The sequence below is a fragment of the Rousettus aegyptiacus genome, unplaced genomic scaffold (assembly GCF_014176215.1).
Source record: "Rousettus aegyptiacus isolate mRouAeg1 unplaced genomic scaffold, mRouAeg1.p scaffold_m13_p_12, whole genome shotgun sequence".
Classification (NCBI taxonomy): Eukaryota; Metazoa; Chordata; class Mammalia; order Chiroptera; family Pteropodidae; genus Rousettus; species Rousettus aegyptiacus.
The window spans coordinates 23,077,526-23,091,705 of NW_023416287.1; the positions used below are offsets into that span (position 1 = coordinate 23,077,526).

Here is a 14,180-nt window from a genome sequence, read left to right on the forward strand (position 1 = left end):
TGTTGTGGTTAGAATCAGGATTCCAACAGAGGATTATGTTCGAAAGTTCTTGAATTAATTATTTTGTCTGTATGTAGTTGTTATTACTCCAGTACACAGATAGATCCATATTTTGTTTGTATTGTTTTTTCCCTCCTTGTTGATTTAATTTTTGAATATGTAAAATATTTACACTGCTCAAAAGTCAAAACTATATAAAATGTATACACATTTTTAGTATCCTACTGAACAAACAGAATTACTATACGACCAGACATTTTTCCTTTATACATACAGATACATACGAAGCCACCAATTCTCAATTTTTAGTTTGTAATTTGGACCTACATCCATGAAGTAAAAAGATAATTTCTCTATGTTCTCTATGTCATTTTTCTTACATCTTAACACAAGAACACTGAGAAGGTCATGACTTCTATCCTTAATGGATAAATATGTGAACCTATCAAAACAAAATAGCTCAAACAGCACAGGATACCAACACATGGGATCCTCTTGGTGATTTTTACACAGTATCACAAGCACTTCTGTAAATGCTCAGGTCTTAGATACACAGTGGAAAGACCCTATGGAGCATAGCCAGAGCGTATCTGCTATATCTGAGAAAGTGCCTGGGCCTGAGGGGTAAAATGAACTCTAAGTTTACCTGGTGACAATCCCATTTTCTGCAAGAATGAAGGCTGCCGTAGGATTGGCAGCCCTGATGAGGCTCTGAAGCTGAATAAGGAGAGGGTGTCTCTGCTCTGTGGTGTGACTGGTGAACACCACATTACTCACCAGGCCTGGGGAATAAAAACAAAAAAGGTTCAGCTTTCCAAGTCCTGATTGGGGCTGAGGGCTCACACAAAAGTGGGCCCTTCCTCCTCCCCTGATCGTCCCTTCCAGCAGTCCCCTTGTACAGACACCCCTGACTACCAACACTGACATACACAGCCATCATTCTGTTCCCTTTTCTGATACTGTCACCTCTTGGAGTGACAACTCTGGAGTCTCAACTCTGTAGCTGCCTCACTTCCTAACCTCCTCTTGTCTCCTTAATTCTGCTTTCCAGCTGACACCCTGAATATTTTCATCAAAGGTCTCTTCCCACATCCCCTGTAGTTGACCTTATCAAGAACCAGTGCAAAAGACCTTCACCAGTTCAGACCAGAGACATTTACCAGGCACTAACCATATGTCAGGTGCTAACCGGTAGATTCTCAGCGTATACAGCTGAGAAAGAGTCACATATGTAAATCCAAAATTGCAAGTGCCAACATAGCTATTCACATGGTGATACCATAAAGAAGAGTGGCCCATGTAATGAAAGGCTGTGGAGTGGGCCACAATCACTCCAAACCTTTCTGTGAAAATATAAAAGTAAAATACATAACACAACAGAGAATTTGGAAATCAGGGAAGTTACCACATTCCACTACACCAACACAATTTTAATACTTTTTCCATATTCATTCCTATTTTTACACAGTTACGATCAGAGCGTAGATACCATTTCTGCTATAAAAACATTTGCATTTTTGTTATTCAATTATTTTTATTTTTTAATATTGTGAAAATTTCAAACATACACAAAAAGAGAAAAAGAAGTATAATGAACTCTCATGTATCCATCATAAGACTCAAGAATTATCAACACATGGCTAACTGTATTTCTTCCATACCATGCCCTAGCCTTTTCCCCTTTCCCTTCCTCTACATTGGGTGATTCTGAAGCCAATCCCAGACATTCTATTATTTCATTCAAAAATATTTCAGTATATAACTCCACAGGACTCTTAAAAATTAATGATTAACAATAAATTCTTTAATATGAAAAGTATAGTCTGTGTTCAAATTTTTGTGTCTTATGAATATTTTAATTTTTTTGAATGAGAACCTTATCAATGCTTCTCATAATGTTCTTTCCATCGATAGTGTCTCCTTATTCCTATGTATTTCTTGAAAAATTATATTCTGTAATTTTCTCCCAGTTTGAATTTTGCTGATTGCATCCCCACAGTGTTGCTTAACACAACAGCTAGATCTTTTTAAAGATCTTTTATAGATTTAATCTTTTGTTATAAATTACTTTTTAAAAATTCTTTTTCTAACTTAAGCTGAATGCTTAATTTATCATTTTAAAAAGTTATTTCTTGTTTAGTAATGTAGTAACTTAAGGGTGTGTACTTTCTTTTGAATTATTTGGTATAGAAATATTCATGACAGGTTGTAGATGGTGTCCTTTATCATTAAAAATTGTCCTTTTTAGACTCGATTTTTTTGCCTTGGATTTAACCTTGTTGTTAATACTATTGCCTTTCTTTTTATTTGAATTTCTCTGTTACATCTTTGTCCCTTTTTTGATCATCATCCTTATTTTTATTTTTTTAGGCGAGGTAACCCTTGGTTGACTTCACAGATTCCAAGGACCTTGTCGGCCTACGATCCTTATTTTTAAAATAATTTTTTACACCTACAGCACCTGGTCTTCCTAGGTGGTCTCCCATCCAAGTACGAACCAGGCCTGCTTAGCTTCCGAGATCAGACGGGATTGGGCTTGTTCAGGGTAGCATGGCCATAGACCATCCTTATTTAGTTTTAGATGCTTCTCTTGTATCGAGTATTGTATAAGTAGGTTTTGTTTTTTGGTTTAATCTGAAATACTTCTCCTTTTACATGTTTATGCCATTTATAATACTTTGGTTCTGTCACCTTGTTTATATTGGATCCTGATTTAATTTTTCATTTTATCTTTTTTAGCTTTAGTGGTATGATCTTTGCATTGTCTTCTGTTTTCTTCTGATAAGTGCTGGGCTTACAGTCTGTTTTTAAGGTCTTATGGTAGCCATCCTACCTTTTTTTTTAAATAATAGATCTAAATCACTATTTCTTATAATGTCACCTTTAGACAATGCCTATTGACTTTTCGGTATGACAGATGGGGAAGCTGGTACACCTTTAAGTTCCTCCCACTTCACTATCACATTCTGGTTGTGAATGTTTATCTGGTTATCACATTAATAGTTTTAGTTCCTCTAGTGAATACTTTTATATCTTTAAAAACTATAACTCATCTTTACAACTTGATTTAACAGCTTTAAACTTTACTGATCTCTCATTTTGGAAGATGTAGAGAGAGTATCTCTCTTACTGCTTCCTAATTTTTTGTTAAATATAATTTCATTCATGTTTTTAGATTTTCAACATTTATATTCTATTTTGTAATAGAATTCTCACAGGTGTTATCAATTCTATACCTAAAATTCAATGCTCATGATCAATCTTTTTACTAGTAGAGATTAACTTTATAAATGATTAGTTCCATAAGTGAATATCTCTGAATTATGCAGACTTCATTCAGCTTTCCTAAGTAACCCTGTAATTGCAGGATTCTGAATACATGAATTTTACAGACATCTCTGTACTAATAATATTTACTTCAGTCAAGTGTTTAGTTAAAAAAAAAAAACTGTTATTTAGTTTTCGAGGGCAAAACTTGATGTACAGAGAAGGGTTCACAGAGAAAAGAAATTCCCTTCCTCCCTAGCCACCTAGTTCCCTCTCCTGGAGGCAACTACATATCAGAATCTCATGTCTTCTTCTAGAGATGTGCTGAGTATAGATCTACAAGTAAATGTGTCTCTGTGTGTAATTATTCTTCCATAAACAGTGGCATACTACACTGTTCTGTGTAGCAGCATACCATACTTTTTTTTTTTTTTTCGCATAAGTGCTTTACCTTTTGATTTTGGTAAAGCGTACTTCTTCCTTAAAAACTTCCCTGATGTCTAGCATCTCAAGTCCACTTCTCATGCCACACTGCTCTCACTCCTCCAAACTACAAAAGCTCCCTGGAATAACGTAGGTGGTGTTTAAAATATAGGACATATCCTTATTTAGCTTCATGTATGTAAAAAGACAGTATGATGTAAAGATTAAAGCATGAGTTTTAGAGCCAGGCAAATCTGAATTTGAATTTGGGACTTCACTAATTCCTAATGAGTGACATCAGGCAAACTGTTCAACTTTCTCTCTGAGTCCAAATGTCCTCCTATTACATGGAAAGAATAACAGCTACCTCCAGGTTATCAGTAAAATGCTTATCACAGGGCCTACAGATAATGAGAACTCATTAAATGAAACCTATCCCCACCACTACTACCACTACTATCACTGTCAGCTGAGGATCAGCCTGAGATGGGACTTGTACATGTTCACGGAATGGCCTGGACTGATCCATTCCTCAGGCACACAGAGGTGGCTGTGGCATGTGGGCCTCAGCCACAGCAACCAGCAGGAAGCCAAGGCATGTTATTTTCACCAGTCTAGGCTGCTGAGTCCATGGTTCAGATGAGCAGCCATCAATAGTTTAAGGCAACTTCCAGGATCCTTGGCCCCTGCCTTTAGTTTGAGGCAGAAGTTAGTGATACTTCCTTCCCCTCACCATTAATACTTATGAGAAAAGTGTTCCAAATGTTAAAGACATCTAACTTCATAAATCATCTGGATGCACCCTAATCATGACCAGGGAAAAGGAATCAGAAGCTCCACATCAATGGTTGCATATTACAATGGGGAAAAGGTACACACACAGGCTATGTAGGGGCCCTAGGACTGTAGACATCAGTTTCGAGCCTGCCTGCTAAGCTCAGAGCCTGCCTCCCAAGTGGACACTTCCTGCCTACAGACCATTTGGGGATCTATCAATTCCTTGGTTCTGAGACACAGGTCCTACTTGGCTCGGGTTATCGGTTAGTGCTTAGCTAGTAAGTACCTTAGACAGATACAGCCCATTTGCCTCTGAATAGTTCCTGAGAGACCACTAAAGATTCAAAGGTAAGTTTCCTCAAAGGCTTCCCCTGACTTCCAAGCTCCTTCTCCTCCTCCAGTGCCTTGGTGAAAATGCACACTGACTGCCCAGTTCTCCAAACCTGGGCTGTGGAGGCACCTGAGTCCTCCTCTTGGCCTTGTGAGTGCTAAACAGCTATTGGATTCATCACCCCTCAATCCACTCTCAATCCCTGCTACCATTCACCTAGTTCAGACCACCACTCTCTTTTACTAGATCACTGCTCATTCTCTCCACTTGCAGGCTTCCTTTACTACAATTCATTCTCCCTACCGTAGTCAGAGTAGTTTTCCAAAAAAGAAAATCTTATATCACTTCTCAACTTGAAATATATCAATGCATTCCAATTACACTTTGGCTAGTATCTTATCTTCTTGGCCTGCCTGACCTATGTGTCATGCCACACTTCCTCAATGCCCTGGGCATTCTCTGGTCACCGTCAGGCCCTTCATTCTTGCTGTTCCTTCTGCCAGAAACCATCTTTCTACTTTTTATTGGCTCCACTTCTTTTTCGGGGCATAGACAGTTTGAATAGCATCACTTCCAGAAGCCTTCGCTAATCCCCCAGGGCTGGGTTAGAGCAGGCATTGGATAAAGATTTGCTGAATAAATGAACAAATGAATCAAGTGCAATAAAAGATGCATACCATCTGACCTCTGAGGCAGCTGCTATGCTGTGGGACACCTACATGCCAAAATTTCTCCCACAGAAAAGTCTGAGCAAATCCATTCATCAGACAGCCATCTGAAAAGGTTTCTAAGGCTTATTGGTGTATATATGTTTTGGTACAAAAAGATATTTAGTACAAAGTTTCTTCCTCTCTCCTCCTCTGAGCCCCAGTTCTTTTCCCCAGAGGCAACCACTGATAACCAGACTTGGGTATGCTTCCTCAGATAGTCTATGCATATACAAGCACATAGGAATACACAGAATCACATTTCTTAAAAGCTTTCATCACACTCAAAATCCCTATCCTCAAGGTCTCCATGTAGGATCTAGTTGTGGTAATAGCACATGACTTAGAAATTCAAATGGAGATTATGTTAGCATTTTGTTTTTTCTATTTTAAAAGGTTCCTCACATGCTCTTTCTGTTCAGAAGCTATAACATCAGGATGAACCATCCTCAGCCAGAATGTCAGGGATGCCTCCTAATGAAGGTGACACTGATGGTGTCCATACTCCCGTTCGCATTTAGGAAGGTCACTCTGGAGGCTATGGGAGGTGGAAGGGACAGGAAAGACAGCCTGGTGAGCCAAATGCCAGAACCCCATGCCCTGGTGCAGCCACAGGAAGTGACTAGGGCTTCTGGAAACTGACTGAGGCAAGGTGAGGAGGCCAGGCCCAGAATGTGGCACAGTGGGGAAGCAGAAAGGGCTGTTTAAAGCTCAGCACATTCCAGAGATAGCAGATAAGAGACAGATCCTGCAAGAGGATGGCGAGATTCCCAGGGATGGAAGATAAGAACAGCTGTGATGTATCTTGCAATGAGAAGCCAAGAAAAGCTGAGTGAAGACCTATAGGCCTTAGGGCTCTATTTAGTATCCTCTTGGGCAAAAGAAACTGGAGTCAAAGTAGTGCAAAAACGCCAACCTAAAGAGAGAACAACAGGGTCACAGCACAGGCCTGGCCTGCCCAGAAAAAGGTTGGGGTCTTGGTCGCTGACATCTTGCCCAAAGTACTGTCTGCCTCACAAATACTGTGTAGACAAACCCTGTGAGCCTGGGATTCTAGGTCAGAAACTGGACATAGAAAAGGGGCTTTTCTTTATAGGGAAACAAGCAAAAGGATTATCCCTAGCATTCCTTAGGCCAGCTATGAAAACTGCCACCTGCCAAGAGGAAATGCCATCTGTGAGGCAGGTACAGCAGTTATCTGAAGGCCACAGTGGGCGGTTTCATCTTGCTTGGGCCAGCTTCCTTCTGCTTTGTATCTGAGTGTATACCCAGATTTGGCCAAGGTTTCACCAGTCTGTGCTGAGAGTACGTAGGTGGCATGGCCTGACCTACTCTCAACAGTGGAGAAACATCTCTGAGGTCTGTCTAACCATCCCAGTCTGGGCTAAAGGCTTCCAGCAGCCCAAGAAAAAACAAAGATCACTTCTTTAATCTATAGCTACTTCTAAAGCAGGGCATGATTGTAAAATATCTCTGCTCTGCTTTCAAGCTTGCATTGTAATGAGCCTTTCTAGTTGTTTAAACACTGAGATTATTTCCTAATCCTTAGATTTCTGTAATACACATTATTTTGGGGCTGCAATATAGTTCTTTTCTCATTGTAAAATAATCCTTTGCTGTAAAAGCAATAAATCAGGAAGCCTGACTCATATACAGGAGTAAGAAAGGCAATATGCTCTCTCAGGACATAGAGTTGTTTGTCTACTGGTGGCAGATACTACCTCCAGGTGAGCCGCCAAATCTTAGACCCTTGAACAATATGGGGAGTTAGGGGTGTCACAGCCAAAAACCTACGTATAACTTCTGACTTCTCAAACACTTAACAGCCTACTGTTGACCAGAAGCCTTACTGGTAACATAAATAGTCAATTAACACCTATTTTGTGTGTTATATGTACTATATACTGTATTCCTATAATGAAGTAGAGAAAAGGTTATTAAGAAAATCGAGAGGAAAATATGTTTATAGTATTTATTGGAAAAAAAAAATCCACATATAAATGGACCTGCTCAGTTCAAATCCATATTGTTCAAGGATTGACTGTACTTGCTTTTTATCTGTTCCCTCCCCGGACAGCCCATACCTTTGGTGAGTCATGTTAGACCATGTTAGACCATGGTGGTCCCCTGAGTCCAGATGCAAGGGGAAGATATTTGTCAAGACACTGTCACTCCACAAGCCCCTTGGAGTTCAGAAAACAGAATATATAGCCTCCAGGTTATCTGCCCATAGCTGATAACATCCCTAGCTTTATAAAAGCAGAGAATCTGACACAAGTTGCCTTTGAACACTGAGTTGGGAGACAGTATTAATGAAATATGTCTACAAAGTGGCAGAGAGAATGCAGTTGGTTTTTAAATATCAGCCCAGGTTCATGGACAGTGAAAACAAATCACTTCTCCAAGACTCTTTGCCAGGGCAGCCTGACCACCTGTGCTATATGTGCAAAAAAAGCAGAGGGCACCGAGGGAGAAAGTGCCAAGGAGACAAGGTACAGTTTGGGGGCAACAATGTGATGGACAGGAGTTGACTATATAATCCATCCCACCCTTGGCTTTGACCATGATTTCCAAACATGTATCTGAGGACCAGACAGCTTTCCTTGGTTATCTCCCATGTTTTCCCCTATGTGTTCTATTTCAAGGACAGGTACTACATACCTTCCTAATCTCTTAAGCTAGAAACCTAGGAGTCATCCCAGATACCTCAACTCCTGCCCCACATCTAGTCTGTCATCAGATCCTACGGACCCAACCTTCATAAAATCTCCTTAATCTACCTAAGGTGTATAGTACAGGAGGACCCATCCAACTCTGCTTCTGGGGTGCAGTTCCTGGAAAGGAACAGGGGCCTTTAAAAGCTGGACTTGAGAATACTGGTGCAGCAGTCCAACATACACATTCCTCCCTCCAGTGACCCGGCCTCTTGCTCTGTGCAGCACCCAGCTCAGCTGTTTCCTAAGACGGCGGCTCTGGCATGCTCTGTTGTCTCTGCTCCCTGTGGACTGACAGTGGGCTCAGCAGGAAAAACTGTGCTGGGGACACTGAGTTATTTTCTTCTGTCTCAATTCTACCTGCTGGGCTGGCTCAGGAAGCCCAGATCCCAGGTCTTCTGATAACAATAAACATTTTATCACCACTGCAGGAAATTCAGAATTTATTCTGGGTCCCCAGACACCATATCTAATATGACCAAAAAGTGCTGCTTTCAGGGTTGCCAGATGGTAGGACAACGCAAGGTTGAGTGTAACCTACAGAATGGGTAAATTTTTCTAAATGTTATCAAGGAGGTATGGAAAATTCCAGTGTATGTAGGGAGGGATTAAGGGAGAAGGTCCTACTGTGCCACAGTTTGCACTTGTAGCACTGGAGCATCAAGATCTTGATGATCCAGAGCAGATTTAATACCAGCTCAGGAGAGGTGTTGCCATGGCAATTCATCACCATCTAGACAAACTCTGGAAGAAATCTGTCTATCAAATATGATAAAAGTAAAAGATATCAAAGTTTTCCCTAGACCAATTTTGGATGTTTTAACTTTTAGAATGGTAGGCAGGAGCATGAATTTGAAAGGCATGCAAATGGGAAGTAAAACACATTGCTTACCTTGTGAACACTGGTCAAGACATTTAGGAAAGAGAAACCTAGGGGGGAAAAAAGAGAAATATTTTAACATCATTAATGTCAGAGTTGTCATTGATTATTTCCCACAAAAAATGTGGTATCTTTGATGTCCAAGATGACTTACTCAGTGGGCAAGTGACAGGCAGCAACGAGCATTAAGGATAGCCAGTTACGTTAGAGGTTTTCACAGCTTTGGACCAAAGCTCCTTAAGCTAAGAACCCCATAGAAGTCCCTAAGTGGCTAACTCTTGGTGGAATGTTGAAGAGGGGATATTGGGGCAAGGCAAGTCTCTAGACTATAGAAAAAAGAGAAATAGAGGTTTTTTTTTTTTTTAAACATATATATTTATAAAGAGATATGTACTGACCTTGTAGTAAAGGGGAAATTTCAAGGGAAAAGTAAAGAGAATTACATTCACCTAACTCTGCCAGGGGCCTTCAGTGCCAAAGTTGCCATGCTTCCCCTTATGTGTACACTAGAATGCCAGTTCCGCTTTAACACCATTCTGAGCTTTAACAGTGAATGAGAAGCAAGAAACTGACTGGATTGCAACTGAAGTGGGTGAGAGTGACTGATCTAAACTGTGAAATAGTTAATAACTGTAGCTCTGTAGGAAGTTCCAGACAAAAACTCATATTCTCAGAGCTTTAAAACTAAAAGATCATAGTAATCTCAGGGAATTAAGACAAAACTAATGAGAATAGCTGTCTTTTATCAAGTTCTTACTATGGGGTAGGGCACCGTACAAGTGGTTTACATCTACAATTTTGTTCTGTCCTCACAACCACCCTGTGCCTTGAGTATGTAAAAGCTGAGAAGAGTGGGTTTAGGATGGATAAGCAGTCTAAGCACTTTGCCCAAGGCCTCACATGAAGCTAGGAAGTGGGAGGACTTATGCAGGGCCCCAGGCCTGCTTGGCACCACAGAGCTCCTGTGTTTTCTTTCCCTGCAAGTGATATGCTTACTAAAACCATATTTCTGAATTGTTGCTGATCTAAGTGGCAGGTATTAATGCTGTTGAAAATACAGAAGAAATTTCTCTCCTGCAATTTTCTTGGTGGTGGCAAGTCTTCATCCTTGTACATGATTTCTGATAACAGCCAGACACACACCACTGGAACCAATTTTGTGGATGAATGAGTTGGATGAATACCACTTTTTGGTCTGTGCATCTAGTCTCTTGACTGACTCCCTCATGGTTTCTGAAGAATTCCAAGGAAGAGCCCCAATATGCTCTGAGCCAAGGTCAAGAACCCTGGAATATGCACACTGGAGTCTCCCCAGAACAGAACTCACTGACTTCACTGCACTCGTTGTGTACTAATGGGCCCGTCAAACAGCAAATACATTTTTGGAAAGTGTCTGTCCTCGTCAAGTGCCTGTGACTTTAGAGTGCATGCCCTTAAAGGCCCTTCTTAGCACACTGCTTATTTCTCACAGCAGTCCACAGCAATTCCCATCAGAGGAATCTAAGATAAGGTTGAGTAAAGCTGCCCTTCAAGGCATCCTATCCAATCACAGTTTGGATGATCATGCTTTTAACCTCTGACAGGGAATGAGGTCATCAAGCTGCTCCCTTTAAGCAAATGCAAGGAAAATATTCGGAAAACATAGATTTGCACATATATGTGATTCCCTAAAACTGGAATGCAATTTCTCATATCTTGGCATCTTTGGCATCCTGGTCCTTTGAATTCGTGTTTTCCTTCCTAATCCAACTAGGATTATCACTGCTTCTTTATAATTCATATAAAATTGCATTATTTTTTTATTATGGTACTTCCTACTCTGAATCATGATTAATTGTATATAAGTCATTGGTGTGGCATTTGGAAAATTAACTTTTCTGAGCAGCTACCTCATGGTAAAACATGATAATGATGCTTGCATCTTAAAGGGAAATTCTGAGAATTAAGAGGGTTAAAGTATCACAATGCCAGACAAAGAGTGCAAAGTAAATGTTAGCTCATGTCTTTCCTTCTCTACATATCTTCCTATTAAACTGTAATATGATTAAATAGTGCTTGGAAGAGGAGTCTTAAACAGAGAAGATATGTTCTGTACTGACAAACACAGAAATATTGGATATACTATACTGGTTATTGACTAGCTCTTCCTCTGAATAACAGAAATAGCTATGATTATAATATATTGCTAAGCCTTGCATAGGTATGGTATTGTGCATTATGCAGTGTGTTAACCGAGTACCTGATTTATATAAAATTTTAATCAATCGATAAATGATAACTGATTTACTCTGCCTCAAAACATCAGACCCACAATTCCTATATGCATATTCACAAAAATGTAGATCCCGAAAGAGCAGAGACCTGGGCTCTTGTTCTTTTTTGCCCCCCCCCCCCGCCCCCAATGAGTAGAATGGTCCTGGCACACAACAGACACTCAGAGAAATTCACTGAATAAAATCCTCTAGAATAAAGACATTAGGTAAATCTCACAAACACAAAGACCCATCCTAAATCTAAACTAAATCTAAACTAAGCCCATCTCTTAAATTAAAGAAGCTACACTGATGCCCACTTCACAGAAAGGAAAAACATGCACTATGCCCACCTGTGTTTTTTTGTTTCTTTGTTTGTTTGTTTTTAAATATGATCTAGAAGCAATGATACAATTTTTTTCTGTTAGGGTACCCACTTAAAAAAAAGCATTGAAATGAGAGTATTAAAAACTTAATTCTTAAAAAATCTTATTATAAAAATAATACAGAATTCATAGCTAACATCATTCTTAATGGTTAAAGACTAGATGCTTTCCCTTGCAGATCAAGAACAAGACATGATGGATGCTCCTGCCACTTGTACTTAACATTATACTGGAAGTTCTAGTCAGAGTAACTAGGCAAGCAAAAGAAATGAAGGTATCCAGATTGGAAAGGATGCTCTTTTATGTACAGAAAATCCTCACATGCTTTTGTATACAGAAAATCCTAAGGAGTCCACCCCAAACCTCCAAAACTAACAAACTAAGAAATGAGTTCAGCAAGGTCGCAGTATGTAAGACCAACATACAAAAATTAATTGGATGTTCATATATTAGCAATGAACACTGCAAAATGAAATTAAGAAAACATTTATACTAACATCAAAAAGAATACAATACTTAGGAATAAACTAAACAAAGGAAGCATAAGACTTGTACAGTGAAAACTGTAAAACATTACTGAAAGAAATTAAAGGCCTAAATAAATGAAAAGACATATCCATGTTAATAGACTGAAAAACAATATTTTGAACATGACAATAATCTCCAAGTGGATCTATAAGTTAATGGAATTCCTATCAAAATGTGAACTATCTTTTTTGCAGAAATGGAAAAGCTGATCCTAAAATTTACATGGAAATACAAGAAACTTAGACTAGCCCAATCTTGAAAAACAAGATTGAAGTTGAAAGACTCTCACTTCTCAATTTCACAACTTACTGAAAAGATACAGTCAGTAATCAAAACTGTGATACTAGCATAAGGACAGACATATAGATCAATGGGACAGAACTGAGAATCCAGAAATAAACCTTTACATTTATAGCGAACTGGTTTTTGACAAGGGTGACAAGACAATTCAGTGGGAAAAGAACAAGTCTTTTCAACAAAGAGTGCTGGGACAGCTGGATAGTCCCATGCAGAGTGAAGCTGAACTCCCACCTCACACCTTCCTCAAAATGAACTCAAAATGGAACACAGGCCTAAATGTAAAAGCCAAAACTATAAAACACTTAGAAGAAAACACAGGAGTAAATCTTTGTGACCTTGGATTAGGCAGTGGCTTCAAAGATATGATACCATAATTATAAGCAACAAAAGAAAAATAAATTGGACTTCATTAAAATTAAAAACTTTTGTGATTCAAAGGACCATCAAGAAAATAAAAAAAAAAGTGATGGGAGAAAATTTTTGCAAATCAAACAATGGATAAAGAACTTGGATTCAGGACATACCAAGAACTTTTCCAACTCAATAAAAAAGGCAAATAACCCACTTTAAAAATGGGCAAAGGCTTTAAACAGGCATTTCTCTAAAGGAGACACACAAATGGCCAATATGCAAATGAAAAAATTCTCCATATCATTAGTATTCAGAAAATGCAAACCAAAACCACAAAGAGATACCGCCCCACACTAGAATGGCTAAAATAAAAAATACAGACAATACATATTGGTGAAGATGTGGAGAAACTGGAACACTCACACGTTGCTGGTGGGAATGTAAATGATGCAGTGGCTATAGATAATAGTTTGCGGCTCCTCAAAAAGTTAAATGTAGTTGTTATATGATCCAGTAATTCTACCCCTAGGTATATACTCAAGAGAACGGGAAACATATGACCACATGAAAACTTGTACATAAATGTTCATAGCAGTATCATTTATAATGGTTTAAATAACACAAATGTCCATCTACTGATGAATGGATAAATAAGATGTGATAGAGCCATACAATGGAATATTATCTGGCTATAAAAAGGAATGAAGTATTGAAACATGGATGAACCTTGAAAACATTATATGAAATGTCCAGAATAAGCAAATCCACAGAAACATGAAGTAGACAAGTAGTTGCCAAGGGCTAGAAAGAGGAGGGAATAGAGAGTGACTTTAAAAGAACTTTATGGTATGTAATTATATTTCAATAAAGCTATTATATTTTTAAAAAGCAATATACATACATACTATAAAATATCAAATGATTCCCCATTATCCAACACGTGCCCCTAAGGAAGTAGCCATTTCCCAGAAGAATCCACTATTAACAGTTTGGTATATATCCTTCTAGATATTTCCTATAAACATACAAATAAACATTTAAAAAAATACATTTTTTTAAATCACTTCACAAAATGTTGTGAGCATTTTCCATGTTAGTACATAAAAATCTACTTGTTTTTTTAAATGCCTGTGCAATATTCCATTATATGGATATTACCAAATTTAACCTGTCTCTAATTAGTATTTGGATTATTTCCAGTTCTTTGATATTACAAACGGTGTTGTTATAAACATAGCCGAGCATATCTGTCATATTTCAGACT

At 38.7% G+C, this 14,180-nt stretch overlaps 1 protein-coding gene across 5 annotated transcripts in view; it reads right to left on the reverse strand.

Moving 5' to 3' along the window:
• CUNH20orf194 (chromosome unknown C20orf194 homolog) overlaps positions 1-14,180 on the reverse strand; it is a 117,526-nt gene that overhangs the window by 14,559 nt on the left and 88,787 nt on the right. For all 5 annotated transcript variants that reach the window (XM_016140721.2, XM_036229599.1, XM_016140640.2 and 2 more), the window contains exons 29-30: positions 9,112-9,149; positions 647-782 (exon numbers count right to left, since the gene is read on the reverse strand). In XM_016140721.2, coding sequence (XP_015996207.2) covers positions 647-782; positions 9,112-9,149 — 174 coding nt within the window. The remainder of the gene's footprint in view (positions 1-646; positions 783-9,111; positions 9,150-14,180) is intronic.